This window comes from Trachurus japonicus, chromosome 12 (genome assembly GCF_045865225.1).
Source record: "Trachurus japonicus isolate A0001 chromosome 12, Traja_1.0".
In the NCBI taxonomy this organism is placed as follows: Eukaryota; Metazoa; Chordata; class Actinopteri; order Carangiformes; family Carangidae; genus Trachurus; species Trachurus japonicus.
Window position 1 is genome coordinate 12,880,454 of NC_140918.1, and position 19,525 is coordinate 12,899,978.

Here is a 19,525-nt window from a genome sequence, read left to right on the forward strand (position 1 = left end):
GATGAACTTTGGAGGAGTTAAGCGTACAGTATGTAAGTGTTTGTGTCGAGTACTACAGCCTCAATAAACCAGAGTGTTTCCACTGAGTATCATTAATAACTACTAGAGAGACTGCTCACCATGTTCTTCATCCTTGTGTGGTGTATTATGATGCTAATATTTGCTAATTAGCACTACTCAGACCACCAAAGTTGTTACTTTAAATCCTGCAAGAGGCGAAACAGCGATTCACTGCAGTCCAATAGACTTTGGACACTTCACACTTCATACACAGGAACCTTGTTGTGGCACAGCTGGGAACATCATTAAATCACCAAAGTCATTAGGATACATCATTTGGACACCATGAACGTCCGTCCCAAATTTCATGACAATCCCCCAAATTATGTGAAATCAGTCCTGCAGTCCTCCCTATAGAGCCATGCTGCAAGCTGTGGTTAAAAATATCTGGTGCTTCCTGCAGGCCTACTCAAGACTGTCACTCTCAAATTAGCATTTTTGTCCACATATGTAAGAGAAGAATGTTATCAGAGGATGATAAGGCTGGCTCCAGAGGTTAAAGACAGGTATTTTTTCCTGTCTCTGGTCACTTCCTTAGGGGCTTTTCAGGAGCCCTCAGATGAGTTTCAGCTCTTAACAGTTGCCCAATAAAAAATAGTGGTGTCTTCTAATACCCATTATACAGTAAACTGTAAATGGCATAAGTACTCACCATTTGATCAGTCTTGATTGTGTCTTTATGATTAGATCAAAGGTGATTGGATTAGAAAAACACCACTTGTTTAACTGTAGCACTTGTATATTCCTTACTTGTCCCTTTGCCCTTCAAACACTTAACTTACACATTATTCTCGATTTGCTATTCAGCGAGCTTACTTATCAGGGAATTTTAATACTTTGACATCTGCACTGATATGCATAATTCACTGATTTAGAGGGCAGCGGAAGTTATATATTACACCTAAGGAAGTGATATGCGTGATATCAAGAGCATCAAGTATGCAGGAGATATATTAAAAAAATACATCATGTTCGCACAATTTTAAATTTAAATTATGACATACTCTAGCTCAGTCCTATCTTATAACATCCGAGTGTCAAGCGAGTAAAAGCCACATTTCAGAGGCATAATTACATTTTTATGCCATGACAGAAAGGAGAGAAAGACAATCAACCGTTATCTGATAACTTTATTATCAAGTTAAAAAAAGACAATGAATTACAATATTTACAGAATATCCAGAGATAAATGGAATAAAATTGTAAACAATCATTCTAGGCAACATCACAACCCACCATCAGGTAATCAGATTTATATGGGAAGAAAGGCAAGAAGGAGAGATTCTAGTGTCAAACTATGGAGACAACAGTCTGAAAAGAGAAATGCATCGGAAACAAACTAAACATATATACAAGTATCCAGTGTGTTGTCAGCAGGGGTTTAACTTTGGGTAAACTGGGAATATTACAGTCTATAGACTGCACACAGTGAGGGATTCATAGTCATTTCCTATTCAAATGATCACAGAACAACAAATAGTTTTGGGTTGACAGCTTTATTACCCAGGTTGTCCCAATTCATCATCTGGTTTACACTGGGCTATCAAACTGGGTAATAAGCTGCCTTACAAAGCTTATTACTACAACAACAGTTTTAAAACAGTTTTTACTTTCAAAAAGCTACAAGCTGGTCCTGTAAAGCAGAAAAAAGGGCTTTGCGATTCAGCACCAACTCAACTGGTTTTTTAAAGTATTACAAGGACTGAGGAGCAGAGGGGCTGCTACAGTCCCACGATACATTGTCGACTGGGTAGACTAAGGGCAGGCGAGCTGATGCCCCTACTGGCCATGGATAGAAGATACCGGAGTGTCAGATTGTTGGATTAGACATGTGCGAGCTAGATCTCAGAGGGACCTACAGGTTATACTGTAACCCAGCTGGTGGCCAAGCCCAGAAAGACACCGAGCAGTTTGAGGAAATGCTCCCAAAGGAGCTATTTTTTTTCCTTGCCTCCTTACTTTCCCATGTTTTTCTTCTTCAAAATAAAAGTCCTGACCATTAATTATGAGAGAACGGCATCGTTTTCCTTCATGTGTTTAAATATTGTACAACCACACTGCTCTTCCTATCTGCTCATTCCCATCACAGTACAAAAAAAGGAGATATTTTTCATCGTAACCAGACATTGTACAACAGCGTAATAATGTTGGATTGGGGACTCAAAAAGCCCCGAAGGGTAATCTATCATCTTTAGATTTATTTTTTTTATTTTTTAAAAATAAGAACACCTAAAGGAAAAAAGGGTTAAAGTATCCTTTCTGAAACACCACAGTTCAAACACTTAACGAGTAGTTTTGTTTTCTATACATGGCTGCAAACATGTAGTTTACCTGGGTTCCACCAATAGAACTCAAATTCTAAAATTCTATGGTCCAAACCCAGATTTCCCATTTCAATCAAAGGTTCAATGCTCAGGAAAGACAATCACAGCAGCAAACACAGCAGGCTTGGTAAATATTTTGGTACCAAGAACACAATTCGATTAACTGTGTTCCTCTACAAATTTTTAATTGTGGTTACCAGTCATAATATTTCCGACTGTTTAAATGTTCCTTATTGGATTTTTGGGGGTACATAAATTTGACTTAATTGCTATTCACTTCTTTATAAGGCTTTAGGGCATTCAAGCAGCAAATTCCAGCAAATACAATCTCTGCCTTTTGTCAATATCAACAATAACACGACAACTTTATCTAAAAAGAAGCACACAAATGCAGGCTAGGACAGTTGTGTCAATACAGGGGGAGAATTTAAAGGGGTCTTGGTTTGGGGGGGATTCGACACCTTTGTAAAGTCAATCTTCAACATACAGTTCCGGTGGCACATAAAACTCTATGTAGACACAAATGGTTGTGTGGCTTTTTGACCTAATTAACACTTGTCTTTTCAGTGGATTCCTTCATGTCAAAACTGGACCATAGCCAAGTCTGAGGCATCAGCCTTACATTAAGAGACATATTGAAGCCTGAATTTTGAGTTGCACCATGTGCCAGCCTGTCTGTGATTTGGAGCCTGAACATCCAAATATGGCCTCTGTGGAGGAACTTGGATGGAGCTGAGGTAATCATGAGGGCTGGCTGTAAAAGGCCAAGACACCTGGCAATCATGGCTTTAAATATACCCATCTTTGCATGGAATTTCATTTGTGGTGCTCACATCATCGGGAAAAAAAACAACAACATCAGCAAAAAAATAGACAAAACACACACATATACACACTAGCAGCATTTTTCCCCTAAACAGTGTCCCCTCCTTTACTCCAGATAATGGAGTAGAACACGTTCTCAACAGGTTTCATAAGGACTATTCATTTGGTAGAAAACAGTTCCAATGAAAACCGCTCTAACATCTCAATGCTGTGAGTGTAACGAATGAAATTCCCTTCATTTCCACTGGATCATGGTGACAGCAGAAATCTCAGACGAGATCTCAAACCCCTGGTAAATAACCTAAAGCATTTACCACTGATAGGAAAACGTATGTATTTTCTCAAAATCTGGTTCAAACCAAAGCTTCAAGCCTCAACATCCTCTTTGCTCTGAACTTGATAGACGCTTAAGTATATTTTGTTATTACAATAAAGCTGAGTCGAATTTTAATCTAATCTGATCTTAGCTAAATAAGGACTCAAATTGCCACTAAGGCACACGTTAGGAAGAGTGAGAACAGATGTTGAGTACGTCCTGACTTTATATTTTGTGAGAGAGGTTTGGAATTTTCCTAGTTACTCAAAAACAATTTGACTTTTTTTTAAAAACAAAACAATTAAAGCCATACAGTGGCCATTAGAGGAACTGCATTATAAGGCACTTACACGCTGGCATCAATACATCTGCCGTAGTGGTCAACACTTTGGCTGTATGTGGTGGGGTCTGATCCGGTGCACAGCGTAATAATCCAGTGAATCAGACAACATCCAGAGGTGCACGCTACATCTGTAATTAAAAGTATGTGCGCAGAGCTGGACTCTGGCTCATCTCGTCACACATTTTCCACTGAAGAGACAAGTGTAATTGGTGTGTCTTGGTCAAGACGCCACAAACCTGTTGCTATGTTCCAGGCTAACCCTTAACGGATAATTCATGTTACAAATCTCCTGGACCTGGATCACGGACAACATGATAACCTACAGGGAAAAAGACATTAAACGTATTACCATTGTTTCTATGATTTTATCAATGAAATTACTGGACAATAAAATAGTACAGTGAAAATGAAAACGGTGCCACAGGCTGAAGGCTTATACGCAGTATAATATTAAGGGACCTAAGATATAGCAATTTGCTACAAACATTGGGGGGAAATTGTCAGTAATTTCTACGAATGAATAAAAGATGATTGGTGATTTAGCTATAATAGATAAGGTGCGACTCTTCCTCAAGGAAAACCTCTACACATTTAACACAAGGCTAGGATGAAAAAAGGCTCAAACTTCAACAAGAAACAAGAGAAGGTAGCTCTACAGTGGGCCACGGTTGTAAATGCTTTTATATCTTGTTTTGATTCTTCTTGGTAAATTTACAGTGCCCCTGCTTTGGGGGAGAGCAGGGGATTGTGGGGGTTGGGGAGTAAAAGGTGCTTCAAATAATAAAATGCTAAATTTAGTTCATCATTTTGGACAAAGTTCTTTATAAATAGCTTACTTTTTTTTTTTTTTTATCTAGGTGGAATCTTTCACTGTAGATTTGACCAGAATGTCAGCAATAAAGAGTTCTGTTCACTATTGGTTACCAATATATTAAGATCTGTCCTAGGGGACCGCTCACGTAAAGAGCTCAGCCATTTTATGCAGCACAACCTAATACTTATATATGTAACACCTAAAATCTAATAATGTGCCAACTCATAGGAAGTCACTTTTTTCCATTTCATTCTTTTTGTTTCCTTTGACGTTGTATTTTAAGAGCCAACTCAGTGCTGATCCTACCCAATGTTACCAAGAGGCCACGATCTGTTCAACCAAACTGTTGATCCTTTTTGGTGTTGAGCGTTTCTTTGTCCTCCATATACTGGCTTTGACTTCTCAGTGTCAGATCAGCAGGGTTCCCTTCCTCTTGTCTGGTGCTGGACAGGTCCAGTCCCGTGTCCATGAGGACAGAGGAGCCAGTGGAAGAAGAAGCTGAGGCCTCTATTGCAGCAGTGGTGCTGGTTTCCACTCGACTGTTGTTAACGGTCCTGAAGATACGGGAAGAAGCAAAAATAAGTATAAAACCAGAATATGTTAACAATAAGACATTGGCTAATTGGTACTAAGCATTAAATAGAGCCGAGCTGACCCCGAGTAGAAAAGTAAGCCGAACATTTGTGTTTTGTTTTCGCAGTAAAAGGTTGTACTGTAATTCAAACTACTGGACAAAAAATTCAACAACAAAAAAAATACTTGACATGATGATGTGCAAGATGAAAAGACTGAGGATCATCAAAGTTATTACATTTCATCCTGAGGGGGGAACTATGAATGTCTGTGCCAATCTTCATGGCAATTCAACAAATAGAGAGAGAGAGAGAGAGAGAGAGAGAGAGAGAGGAAGGGAGGGAGGGAGAAGAAGAGAAAAAGTAAAAAAAAAAATACTAACATGCCATGTCGAAGGACATGTCGTTCCCACTCGAGGCTGTTGGTGAAGCAGCGGCCACAGAACTCGCAAGGAAGACGCTTCTCGACAGCGCTCGGCCCAGAGTTGCTGCTGCTGCTGCTACTGCTGGTAGGAGATGCAAGGACCTCTGGGAAATAGAGTTAAAGTGATTGGTTAGTCTCATACTATGGTGTTTATTTGCTATTTGTAAAGTTGAACAGACACATTACCAATTTTACATTTACATAACAAACATTATAAGTTTATTAATTTCATCATTGTTACAGTGAGCCAACAGTGGGCCTATTGCATATTTAATTTTCCACCAATCATCAGGTAAAAATACTAAATGTATCAGAAATAAATGTTGCGTCGTCATTAGCGTTAGCTTGTGTTAGCTCTACTTTTTCCTTTTATAGAGCAACTAACACCAGTCAAGTTTCAGTGACTTGCAGAGTTGAAGAATTTAATTTAAAAAAAGAATAACAATGAGACTCTGGTTATTCTGGAAGACAAACAGTGCTCCTGAAGGACAGCTAAAACACATTAATACGTATGTATGTAATGGGGCTTCCAAAGTAAATATTACTCAGGAGGTGTAATTGTCTTCTTACTTATGAGCACATTTATTTGGTCTCATACAGTATGAGACACAGGAGGGTGTTTTTTTTTTTTTCTTTTACACAGATCGCAATTTTGATATAAAATAACTGACAACACGATATTAAACGGCTTTTCAGCAGATACATGACAATGTGATCTCAGTGGGGTTGTGAGGAAGGCAGAGGTGAGATGAGCTCATATACAGCGTTAGATACAGTGTAGCACTTGGATGTATTTTTGACTTGACAAACCAGGTGTGAAGTAGACTACCTTATGTATGTTCTTTCAGCAATTGTTCATGTGAGAGTGTTTTTTTTCTTTTACTCTTCCTCTTTCTCAGTTGAATTAATGGGGTGTTACTTTGTTTATAAATGGTCACTAGATATGAACATTATGTAGAGATTTCATTGACCATCGTCTGTTTACCTTGTAGGGCTGGCTTCTCTTCCTCCACGGCCTTAACTTCCTCCTCTTCTTCCTCCTCCTCCTCGTCCTCCTCTTCGTCTTCCTCTTCCTCTTTGATGTCGTCCGCCATCTCTTCGTCGTCCACCTCCCTATGTTCGTTACCTATGTTTTCTATAAGTTCCATGCCATCGTCATCCTCCTCCTCCTCTTCCTCCTCCTCCTCCGTAGGTACTTTTCCATCTACTACCATCTCCATCATTTCTCGCTCCTCCTCCTCCTCTGCGCTGCTCCCGTGCTCCTTTATCATCTCCAGCTGGTCCAAGTTGACTCGGCCCATCAGCTCAAAGTTGCGGATAACCTGAGCAGAAATATTGCACATTTGTCAATTTGCTTTGAGACACACAGGAAAGAAAAGATACATTTTAGGTTGATTGTTCTTGTTATTCACCATTTTTTATATTATATAACATTTCCCAAAGAAGCTCAATAGGCCTAATCACCAACATTTTTGTCCCTGGTTGTCTGGTTCTTCCTATACTCCTGTACATTGGCCATGTTCCTTGGATCTATGTTCATTAATAGTGACACAAATTTATAACCCGCCTTGACTCAATGTTAAAGACCTAGTAAAAACAAGTTAATGTTTTTCTCAGAAGACGATTTTTCATCAGTAACTTTATGTTCTGAGGCAAAGACACTGCAATAAAAGACTCTGGCTGCAATTTATTTTTCACTAAAGTCCTAAATCAACTGAAATAAGAAGCCTTTGAAGGTGAAGGCCAGTAGTATCAGTCGACAGTCATATGCTCATGTCTTCGTTGTTCCCATTAGTAAGATCTAATTTGACAGAATAAAACACTGCGAGTCTGTGTGTATTGTACACTGTGTAATACAGGTGAGGACTGAACTAAAGAGGATCTGAGATATAAGTCATTTTAACAAAGATGGATGCCTTGATAACAGCTCTTCCTCATCTCATTGCTTATGCAACTTGTTGTACAGTAAATTATGGCACTCCCTCCGAGTAATTCCCTCCTCCCGTCCTCCCTAAAGACTCAGAGCTGGAGCCTGCGATCCACTTCCCAGCAGTGCCTGTCCCTCTAGTCTGCTGTGGATGAGCTGCATCTCTCCTCCTTTTCAACAACAAATACACCCAGGTCCACAACGGATATTCAAGCTTTTCCAACACTGCAGCATACGTTTATAGTATTCAGACAGCAAGAAAATAAAAATGAATTTACTGCCTGATGAGCGATTAAAACCTACGACTCTGTCAGATAGAGAAGTGCTAAATGGTTGCTCTGTGAAGCTGATGACTAATGAGTCACAGCTTTTAAATTATGGCTTAGCTTCTTGAATCCAGTGGTCAGACTGCAGGCAGATCAGAAATATACCCAGGCTACCCTCTTTGCTTCCTCCACTAACATCTTGACCCTTTCTCACCAAATGATGACATGAATGAGGAGGGTGCTTAACTGCGCTTAGGGCCACAATTAAAACTGCATTCATAAATAATACAAATAATGAATACATAATTATAAATCCTCTCTGCGTTTACCTGATTAAGAATCAGACATTCTCTGTCTATTTCACTGAGCTCTCCTCCTCACTGTTCCTGACATGCTTGGTCCCTCCTCCGACCTATATCAGATCCTTCCTAATTTCCAGAAATATCAAGTTCCTCCCTCTTGACAACTGCAGGGTTGGTCTCTTTACCCACGATCCACAGATGTCAGATTCTGGCCACACAGGAACTAAAACAACTTGAGTATTATTGTGGATGTATAGACGCGGGTGGACATGTTAATGTAATAATTATCCATTCATCCATCATCTGTAACCTCTTGAAAGTAACAGGTGGGCTGGACATCCCAGCATGCTTTGTGTAAAATCAGGGATCTCGTCATGTAATGAATGAAAAATAATAACCGTGTGCCCTTTAAAGTTTAATGTACTGTAAACTCCTAAAATACCATCTGCCTTCTCACATCATCTCATGAATTATCCCCATTGAAGCATCCAAGAGATGAAATCTTTCCTCTCCTGGATGTGGTTTCAGTATACAGAAGCTTGAGCTGTCTGATATATCTACCGGTATGCACCTACTCATCTCATCCTATTGTTATAAGTACCCATTTGTCTGCTATTTCTGTCTCCCTACAGTATACGTCAAAGACAGTCTAGACTTTCATTTTATATTCATTAGCTTGTATAGAGAGGCTTCACTTGCAGAAGACATAAGATATTTGACTATAAAAAAAAACTTTGTGAGCCAAATTTAAAACATTAGAACATTTACATACTTTCATACCCCTGATTGACTTTATGAGTGTAACGGATGTAAGTCATGCTACAGACATTATGCAGATTGCCGATTACCATAAAACCACGTTCTCTGACTGTGATGGTGAAAAACCAGAAATGACTTTCAGCTGCAAAATGTGGCCTCTCTTTATAATCACCATAACCAAACAATTTATTATATATCATTTAAAATTTAGTCACATAAAAGTAGTATTTTGTCTCGACTCTAACAGACCTTGTGCTCCAGGCGAAGATGTTCCTCTAGCTGATTCCGTCGACTGCTGTCATAATAGCAGAGCTGGCACTGGTAAGGCTTGATCTCAGCGTGCTTCTGCAGGTGCAGCTGCAGGGCCTGGTCACTCGAGCATGTGAAGGTGCATTTGTGGCAACGAAACACGAGGCCCTGAAGGTGGCGTGACAGCTTGGAGCGGCTTACCTCCAGCGGAGCTACTCGTTCCTCTGGTGTAAGGAAGAGGAGAGGAGAGAGTGATGTGGATTATTAGGTCGGAGGAGGGGAAAAGAAGTGAAGGTGGAGGTGGAAACAGAAGGGGAGATGTGGGGGCACAGGAGAGATATCAAATAACATTTGTCCCCACACACACACACACACACACACAGCACGAAACGTGTAATCACAGTGGCTGTTACCTTTCGGTGGTTTTGTCATTTTCTCAGTTTCAACACAAACACACTTCTAGGTAACTGAAGGCAGTGTGATATAAAAACTACCCAAACAACTCTCATCAACTCATTGGTTTCAGGTTTAGTTTTTTTTGTAAGTTTCGGTTCGTATGAATGTTCTCATACACTGTAAACAAAACTATTTAAAATCAAATCTGGGAGCTACAATTTCCCTTTGTGCATATTGTTTTTACCTGCTAGTGTCACACTAATAGTTCTTATGATGGACAACAAGCTGTATATCATGAAACAGAGTCTGTTCAGTCTCAGCTATTCATTTATATTTGACTAAGTCCTAACTCTGTAGAAATTTCTTACATCTCACATTTAACCAACCATCATTGCAAAATATGGTACAACTGCCAACAGAAAGGTTATGCGGTTTTCACATTTGTGGTGAATTACGGTTTCAGTTTTCAACATTATTCACTGTTTTGCCCAATAGTTTAGCTTCCTTAAAGACTGGGAACTTGGTGGGGACAGCTTGTCTGGGTCCATCCGCAGGTAATACACCTGCCTAAAAAAATTACAAGTTGCATTTTTATGAGGCCATGCTCTTGTTTTGGAGGGGTGCAGCAACTTCCTGGAGTCTGTGCTAAGCTACGGTAACCATCGCTACTGTGTCAGGCATAATCATCTCACCCTATCAGATGAGTTTAATTCCCTAAATGTTGAACTATTCCTTTAAAAGAAAGACTTTCCATGTACCTCTGTGCAGGACAATGTGGTCAATCATATTGCTCTTGTGTTTGGTGTGGTAGAGGCAGAGAGGGCAGCGCAGGTCTTTAGGGAGGTCCTCAGGTGCATTGTTGTTGTGTCCCGCCTCCACATGCATGGTGAAGTTATTCCTGGAACAGATTTACAGGCAGATAGAGGAATAAGTGGACTTCAACATATTGACCACGGCATGTAGCAAAGCATACTAGATTTCATTGATTTTCTTATTTCTCTCCGTTAAGCTGAAGTCTACTCACTTGTAGCAGGTGAAGAAGGAACAGTCTTTGCACTTGAAGAGCTTCTTGCCACCGTGACGGTCCCTGTAGTGGCGACGGAGGCTCTGCATGTAGCCAGAGCTGAACTCGCAGAACTCACAGGTGAGGACGCCTTCTGGTCGATTGTCTGGCACTGTCGAGCCACCAGGCGTCGAGGCGGAAGACATTTGACTGCGGGACGCCAGCTGGTAATGACTGAGCTGCTGACGAACATCAGCCGGCTCCAGGTACGATGGATCTGACAGAGGGATGGAGACATAAAGAAAACCTTATTACACAGAGCTTCACATATTCCCCACTTAATATCAAAGTTTTATTTAAATGAAATAAAAATTTGAAAAGACAGAACCTGATTTCATATAAAATGTTTAATTATGCATCAGTTCTCATTACATTTAGCTAATAAACATCTGTGCTTACAAAAAACCACATGAACTTCACATGTGAAATATCACATGTGTGTTTTGCACATGGGAATCATGTTATTTGCACATGGGAAACAAGTGGTTTTGGCCCAATTTTATGTGAATCACATGTGAATTCCCATGTGAACCCATTTTCCACATGTGGTAACATGTTCTCCACATGTGTTACCATGTAGAGCACATGTGAAACACATGTGAAGTTCATGTGTTTTTTCTGTAAGAGATATACTTTGAAAGGAGGGCTTTACTTCTTATGGACTATATTTATATTTGTGTACTAGTGTTTTTTATGAAGTAAATAATGTGTGCACATCTACCACATCTGGTCTGCAGGTCACATAACGATGACAGTGATGACATAATTAGCATATAACACAAAGCAAACTACTGAGAATTTATATTACTGTACTAGTATATTCCTCTTTCATGATTATTTTCCAACATAGACAGGCAGGAACCAATCAAACCAGATCATGAATGAATGAATAAAAGGATGCTGATATAAAGAAGACCTGGGAGCTAGTTTTCATCTCAAAATGGCCACTGAACATCTGAGATTCATGTCGCACCAACGCACAGTTTCTTTTTGCGCAGCAGAGTGCGGTTTAACCTACTTTATATATTTTCTCCAAGTTGATTCTTTTTGTGAGAGACGTCTGATTATTTCTTCAAAAGGATAAATCTGTGTTTTTAATTTTTTATTAAAAAAAGAAAAGAAAAAGCTAACAGCAGACATCAGTGGAGCCGACCATCCAGAAACTGAGTTGCGCTCTCACCAACTGTTCCCCACCCGTCTCACAGATGCAGAAGTGTAACTGTGACTGTCATCATTCGTCCCCAACCATTTTCCCTCCTCATCCCCTTTCTCATGAGCCTACAGTGAGCGAGCTCATCTTCTCGTCCTACTTTGAGCCTCCGACACATCAATAAATAAACCACAGTGACACTAATAGAATATCTATTCATGTGAAAAATGCCTCATTCAGCACTCAGAGTATGAGGAAGCATGGAGGTGGTGGTGGTGGTGGGGGAACTTTACTTTTTAACTTTTTCTTTATAAAATGCTCGAGATCCAATTTCTCAGAGCCAGAGGAATTCATATGAATCAAACAATGCCACAGTTGGCTCATGCTTTTAATATCCTCTCTGCATTGTGGAGATGTATGGATATGAGATACTGGATGGAGAACAAATTTTGTAGTCAGGTGGTGGTGTGTCTTCTTGAATGGATTAAAGGCCAAAACTGTCTATTACAGCACACTGCATAAATGACAGGTAGATTACTTGTGCAAGGAATTGAAGAAGACAGAGGAGTGGGAGGAGGAGGAGAAATATTTTACAGATGAGGTTGGATTTTAAAGAGTTTTGCGCAGGCAGGTGCAGGTGGAGATGTTAGGACAAACTGCAGCTAAGTTCAGGCCATTTTTAAGAAGTTTAAGTAACAGTATCTGCTAAATGAGAAGCAATCAAATTTTAAAAGACATTCCTCTTCCAAAATAAAAGCACAAACCCCTCCATTCCGCTGGAAACAGCAGAATTTTAGACATTCAAGTGAAGGTAGCTACTTTGGCACAGTAGTGAGACATTCAGTATGTCAGCTCTGTTCTTTCTCAATGCTTCATTTGTCTTGGTGGGGCACAGCTGACAGTGGTGGTTGGTGCATTGAGGAATGCTGCCCTGCTTCAGCTCCAGGGAAGATTCCACAGCTCCAGCAGCAAGGTAACAGCTGCTGCCAAGAACAGTCTGCGAGCTACAGCAGCGGCTGCACGGACACTAAAAACACCTCAGACATGGCATGGCATCAACGGAGGTAGCTGCCGCGCCAACCTACAGTGAAGGTGCTTCTTTAATTGAATATACTCTGCAAAGAAAAGTAGTGTGGGACAACATAAAAAGTAACGCAGCCAACTCTCCTGACTTCTCATACAACTTCTACAATCTGCGCGCACAGCCTTTTTCTCAGATACTGTGGGTTAGACACAGACTTGTTGACGCTGATGTTTGGAGATGTAAACAGGAAGTAAAACTTTGCTATGACCTTATCCTCAGCCCTGATTTTTCTTTCTTTTTTTTTGTTGATCATTTGTTTGTTTAAAATTTGAGAAACTGGCAGCATTAACAGTTTGTTGAATTAACTACTGGCAGTTCCTGTTTGCAGTGTACCCATAGCTGTACAGGCAGTTATTACTGGACTCATGTATTACTGAAGAATGTGATGATTCCTGAGCAACGTCTGGAGTCATTTCAAAGCTCATTTATGGATAATATCCCCAGGAAGTCAGGCTGCATTGACAAACATGTCCATCATGTCTCTGCGTTACAGTGGACGCTCAATTGAGATTTTCCAAAAGAATCTGGCCTGACAAGTATCATATGACGTTATATCCATTAGAATTACATTACACATGATCTCATACCATCTGAGGCCAAGGGAGTCTGCTCTGTGTCACTGGTCAGCCGGGAGGGCCTGAGGGTGGCATGAGCAGCCTGGGTAGCAGCCCGGAGTTTGGGGAGGGTCAGGGCCTCACCGTGGTCTCTCAGAGAGTGCTCCTTCAGCTGGCTGATGGTCATGGAGGAGAACGGGCACGACAAGCACTTGTACGTGTGTTGCTCACCTGCAGGACGAAAAATAATCACAAGTCAACACCTTGACAAGTTTATTTGTACAAAAGGATTATTAGATGAAGACTATAAATCGCTGATACTGAAGAAAACCACATGGTAATAATAAACACATCCTCCACGACAAACAAAACTATTCCCCTCTGAGCCACGCTGAAACAAATATGTCACCTTGCGTTCACTTAGCGCTCCCCTCGGACTAATTAGTGTAATTTCGATAGCGAAAAATGTTGAGCTGCGTCGTTTATCAAAGTTTCATCAAAATTCAAACAGAAACGTCTTGAGGTAATACACACAAACACAAAATCATTAACAAACATATTAAGTCTGATCCACATTCATCTACCTTTAACCTTCTTCTCAGGCAATTTGGAAATGACTATACAAAGAACATTTGGTATTATCTGACAAAAACTACTGCTGCAGTGTGAACCTGCTTTTGTTTTTATTAGCAGCTTTTTGCTACAGTATTTCTCAGTCAGACTTTACTTGACACAAAGACCAAGAGTTTTGGGTAAGAGGTGAAAACAGAGAACAGTATTTCATTATGATTTATGCTGCTGTGGTTTATCACTGTACTTATTCTGTTTTGGCTACCGTGCATGTTTCTGGCAAAAGCTTTGGTAGACTTTTGAATTCACCCAGGGGGGATTTACAGCATCTCGCTTCCTGTTTCTGCTGAATATATTTGCTTAATGCAAGCGGTACCCTGAGGAGTGAAGCCATTACTACCAAATCTGATCTGACTGTAGCATGTTGTTACCAGAAGCTGTTTTAATAAGGAAGCTGCTTCCTTATTGAGCGGCCTCTGGTAGGAGCATGTTGTGTGGAATAAGGCAGGACCTGGGTGTGGATCCATCAACACAAATGTTTCTTTAGCTTGATGGATTTGAGGGTTAGGGCTACGGGTGGATGTGAGGGATTTAATGTACAGTATATATTTTCCAACTAAGAATAAAAGTCAACATAATCACAAAACTCCACTTTCTAAATGTAATCACAACTCAAAATTGGTTTGTCTCAATTATCCATAGCAGTTGTTAACTCTTACTGCTGCTTCTCGTTCGCTCCAATCAGACAGTTGAGAGCACTCATGCCGTTTGAAAATTGGCCTTTCAAGTTTGCCAGTTCTACGATTGTTTCTTTTTCTGTGTGTATTGATTGTTCAGGTGGTTTTTTCTTCTTCTTCTTCTTCTCTTTTTGCATTTCTTGAATGCTTATGTCTTTGGATCAATGTTGCCGTCTGGCTCGCTCAAAAAACAAAAGCGATCACAGGTGGAGAATCACATCAAAGCAAAGACACCTGTATGCCTTCACCTTTTCAGCACAATGAGGATTTCTCCATCATATTCCCAAATAAACAATATTAACAATATATTCATCTGGGCTTGTTTGTGTTTAAATCGGGAACCAATTTTGACTCCTTTTGCATGTGTTTAATTAGGTGTGTCTAATGTACTCAGTGAATGGCGAAGCTGCTCCTCAAGCTAATCCACTGGTTGCTTTATGCTGGATGAGATAAATCAAGCACAGCGTCGTTATGTGGAGGATGACAAACACGAGACTGCTATTCTGGCCCGGGAATACCTTGTTAGTCATGGATACAGCTGTAAGATGTGGTTTAATGTATGTATGTGTGTGTGTGAGTGTGTGTTTACCTGTGTGTGCCTTATGCAGGTGGCTCTTCAAGCGACTCACGTAGGCAGATTTAAAGGGGCAGAGCTTGCACTTGAAGGGCTTGTGGTGCCCGTGGTGAGACTGCACATGTCTGTCCAGGCTAGTGATGACACAAAATATTAAAATAAAAAAAACAGAAGGGGAGGATAGGACATGAGATAAGAGGATAAAAGAAGAGAAAAAAAATGAAATGAGGACAAAAGGATAGCAGATAAAGAGAGAAAGTGATAAGAATAGGGTACAGGAAAGAAAGAGACAGAGCACTACTCTACTGCATCCACTTTGATGATTTCAACAGCAGGGTTTTCAGCTGCATCTGAAGCACTCGATTCTGTTTACCTCACAAACAACAGCCGCACATTTTCCAATGACTACAGAACAAGGAGCCGTGGGGTGAACTCATCTACCCACAATCCCCTGGTGGGAATGAGTGTGTGAGTGCCTGTGGGGACGGTGGCTGTGTTTTTAATGCCAGCCTCCTAGGTGGCATGGGAATGCGGCTTCTTTCTGGGTCAGGGCACATACAGTACAGAGGTATTACACCTGGGAGCTCAGAGGTGATGAGGACTCTCTCCTTTCCCTTTCGATCACCGCTTGTCTGTGATGGATAAAACAAATCACGCCACCAAAAATGTCTGTCTGACTCCTAATGTTTGTCTCGCTCTGTCTCCTCAGAGGCAGCAACTCTTAAAGATGGAGGATTCAACAGGGAATGTGACAGGGTAAACAGATCATGGTGTAAAACTGTGCTAGGCACAAAATGAGTTTAACATCCTGCTGATTTGGAGAACAGCTGGTCTGAGACCTGTAAGGTATACAAGGGTGAGGCTTTAAAATACACTTCTAGCATGGCTACATATAGTGACTCTGTCAATTCTTGGCTTTGTTCTCCTACTAGGCTTTAATGGCTGATGTAAATATAGCAGGAACAGGCACATCATGAGCCTTGAAAGTTATAATCAAACATTAATCATAGTTTGAGTAGCTATTTAAGGCATACACTCTGTGTTTATGTCATTTTCTAGAAGATTTCATTGTTTGTGGAGGAAATCATCACTCCTACGCTTTTAAATTGCCTTCAAGGGAATCAGGAGTTGATGTATGTAACAGAGCTGTATGCTAATGCTGATGCAACCCAAATATTTCCGATATAATACTCTACGCTTTTTTTTTTTTATTGTGGAGAAACGACAAGAAATACACAATGGGCTTTTACCCAGAAGTTTGCACTGATCAGTATCGCTAATGAAAATTGTTCCCACAAAACAAGACAAGGGGGATTTGGGTCTGATTTTTCTTTTTCCCATCAGCGGGAATAATAGAACAAGGAGCAGTCACAGTGAGCTGAGAGATGAAAAGCAACAGGGGAGAGCTACTTGCGCCACGGGCAACAATTATTCACAACTTCTCTGTTAAAACATTTCAAGTTTGTTTGGGTGCATCAGAAAAAGACGCACCAGTTGCATTTGAAGTTGGGGTATCAAACTGCTCTTACTGATGCCGCCATATCAGATCAATCAATGTTCAATCAAAAGAGGTAGAAAATGACATTCTGGTAAATATGTGTTTACTTTTGGCTTAGTTGCTTAGTCCAGTCCTTATAAATCACCACACTACTGCAGAGGAGGTGTCAATCACAGACTGGGTTTGTCTCTACTTACTTGTGCCTGAAGGGTGAGACGAACTGGCAGTACTGGCAGCTGTATTTGTCCTCTCTGCTGAACAGCGCCATGGCTGAGTGGCTCCTCTCATGGGACCTCAGCCCCTGCATGGACATGAAGACTCTGTCGCACTGGGCACACGGGTGGCCCCCCGCCGCCAACCGCTGCTTCAGCTCGCCCTCTGACACCACGGGCGCGAGGGCCGCCGCGCTTCCTTCGACGACGGCGTCCGTTTCCGGGCCGACCGTCTCCGCGGCAACATCGGCGCCACCGGAAGCCGTGGACACCAAGGACGGGCCCTCGGCTTCGGCTGCTTCGTCCCCCTGCAGGTCGCCGTTGGTTAGGCTCTCCGAGGGCAAGGTCAGCGGGACCTCGCTGACTTCCTGCTGAAAAACACAGAGCAGAAGCCTCAGATGTTCAGTGGTCTGATGCATGTGGTTTTTGTTTTCATTATGTGACACACAATACACCAATAACAATGATTTATCTAGATACTAGGACCAGGTGGCAAACTAAGCTGCACAATAAAGTATCACTCAGAGTCTGGCACCTCTAACTCTTCCTACTGCATTATATGTGCGATATTAACAATGCATAAGCAACAATTAAGCATCTGGTTCTGTTCATCTATGGTTCTGTCTACACTGCATCACTACTGTAGTTTTGAGTTATATTTTAGTTGCAACTCTCACTCTGTCTTCCTCTTACTCACTCATTGTGTATTTATGATGGACTGCTGCTGATCAGCCTTATGTTAGTCTGAAAAACTAAAAACATTTGGCCAAAATGCTTCACGTTGTGATGCGAGCCTCCACAGGTGTAAGATAAAACTTTATCTGGTCCAAGAGCGGATGATAAAAAGTGAGAAATGTCGGCGATTCAAGTCCAGTACAGATGAGCCTTAATCGTAAGCTCAGCCAGCAGCTGACTCCAACCCTGACCTGAGACTCTGCAGTCCACCACTGGTATTTATGGACATGCAATACATGATATTGAGTTGATTGCTCTATACAAATGAAAGGTGACAGGAAAATCTGAGTGCAACCTCTCGAATCTGGCAAGAAGCTTTGTTACATATCATTCCTCATCTTTTTATTTATCTGTCAACCACAGAAGTCTTAAGAACAACCATAAATCTTAATATAAAACCAAAAGCATTTAGTGCGAGCGCCTATTAAACTTGTTTTGACTACTAGACATAACAGTGATAGTAAATCACTGACATGACAATGAGAGGAGACATCCCAGGTACGGAGCTTATACAGGATGCCTTACATATTCGCTTATCATTTGACAAGTAAAACAAAACTCCACCTTCAGTTTCTACTTCCTTCATCTGCTGGAGTGCAGACTTGTTTCTGCAGTCGTCACAAGTAGACAGACAATCACCGTGACTTTTTTATTGCCTCAAGGAAGCTCATTCTTTCTGTGGAAGGACCTGACCCTGCACTTCATGCAGCCATAAATAAGATGTGGCATCCACAGGCCCAACCTTGCCATCCAGTCTGCCGTGACTGCACTGTCAGCCTGTTCTTCATCCAACTCTATCAGAAACCGTTGCAGCTCTAGAGCTGAAACAGTATTCGTGATGCTATAAAAAGCCACGTTTATTTTTATCCTCTGCGATGTGTAAAACATACGGTCTGCTCCATCTGGTGGAGATGTTGTACATAGACATGGTCGTTGCGCTGCAGGCCAGCGAATGCTTACAGTTAAACCAGGGTTTCGTGCCTGTTGGCTACACAGAACAACCTTTCATTCCTAAGAGTGAAAGTTGCAGGAGAAACAAGAAGTGTTCCCTTTTTGTTGGCAGATCTCAGTCGCCACAGTGAGTTCAGTCAGTCTTCACTCTCAGTGGCCCCAAACCATCTCATCTTAAATACATAAGAGACAGACTGAGTGTCTGACGGAGGAACCAGGCCTCTCCATTTTGGTGAAGCGATGGATCCTTAGGCCTGTTCCCCTCACTGGCAGCCTCAGTGGAATACTAATGTTGGAATGGTTACCCGCCGCTGCCCTAAAAGTTATGGCTCACCACTCTGTCCTCCTACCACCCCCCCCTCCCCTCCACCTCTTACACTCATCCACTGCAATGGGACAGCGTTGCTTGTTTTCTCTGGGGGAAGCTGACAGACTGTCTACCCAGAAGCCTATGTCAGTAATAAACAAAATGGGAAACAGAGCACCAGAGTCCAGTAAAAGAGATCGCTGCAGAGCAAGGAGGATGGGAGTAAGACAGAAGCTCTCGGGACAGACAGAGTGGCTCTTTCAAGTGTTGTTAATGTTGAAGTGAGGGCAATTAATGCATACTGTACATTCGGATGATCTCTGAAGAGGTTGATACACAATCTAGGTTGATGTTTTAGAAGCTTACATTGCTTTCTTGTTGAGCATAAGATGAGACCAGAGATACAACTTTTGATGTCTGTATGCTAAATATGAAGCCAGCAGCTGTGCAGCTTTGCTTAACATAAGGAGTGGAAATGGAGAGGAACAGCTAGCTTGGCTCTGTCTGATGGTA

The 19,525-nt window shown here is 41.3% G+C and overlaps 1 protein-coding gene across 3 annotated transcripts in view; it reads right to left on the bottom strand.

Moving 5' to 3' along the window:
- Positions 1 to 1,172: 1,172 nt before the first annotated feature.
- Positions 1,173 to 19,525, bottom strand: part of znf462 (zinc finger protein 462) — a 47,518-nt gene continuing 29,165 nt past the window's right edge. For 2 of the 3 annotated variants that reach the window (XM_085793280.1, XM_085793281.1), the window contains exons 5-13: positions 17,005 to 17,390; positions 15,325 to 15,443; positions 13,462 to 13,659; positions 10,602 to 10,857; positions 10,336 to 10,475; positions 9,182 to 9,405; positions 6,664 to 7,000; positions 5,638 to 5,782; positions 1,173 to 5,236 (exon numbers count right to left, since the gene is read on the bottom strand). In XM_085793280.1, coding sequence (XP_085649406.1) covers positions 5,017 to 5,236; positions 5,638 to 5,782; positions 6,664 to 7,000; positions 9,182 to 9,405; positions 10,336 to 10,475; positions 10,602 to 10,857; positions 13,462 to 13,659; positions 15,325 to 15,443; positions 17,005 to 17,390 — 2,025 coding nt within the window. In that variant the 3' untranslated portion in view covers positions 1,173 to 5,016. The remainder of the gene's footprint in view (positions 5,237 to 5,637; positions 5,783 to 6,663; positions 7,001 to 9,181; positions 9,406 to 10,335; positions 10,476 to 10,601; positions 10,858 to 13,461; positions 13,660 to 15,324; positions 15,444 to 17,004; positions 17,391 to 19,525) is intronic. The other variant, XM_085793282.1, reaches the window with a different exon arrangement.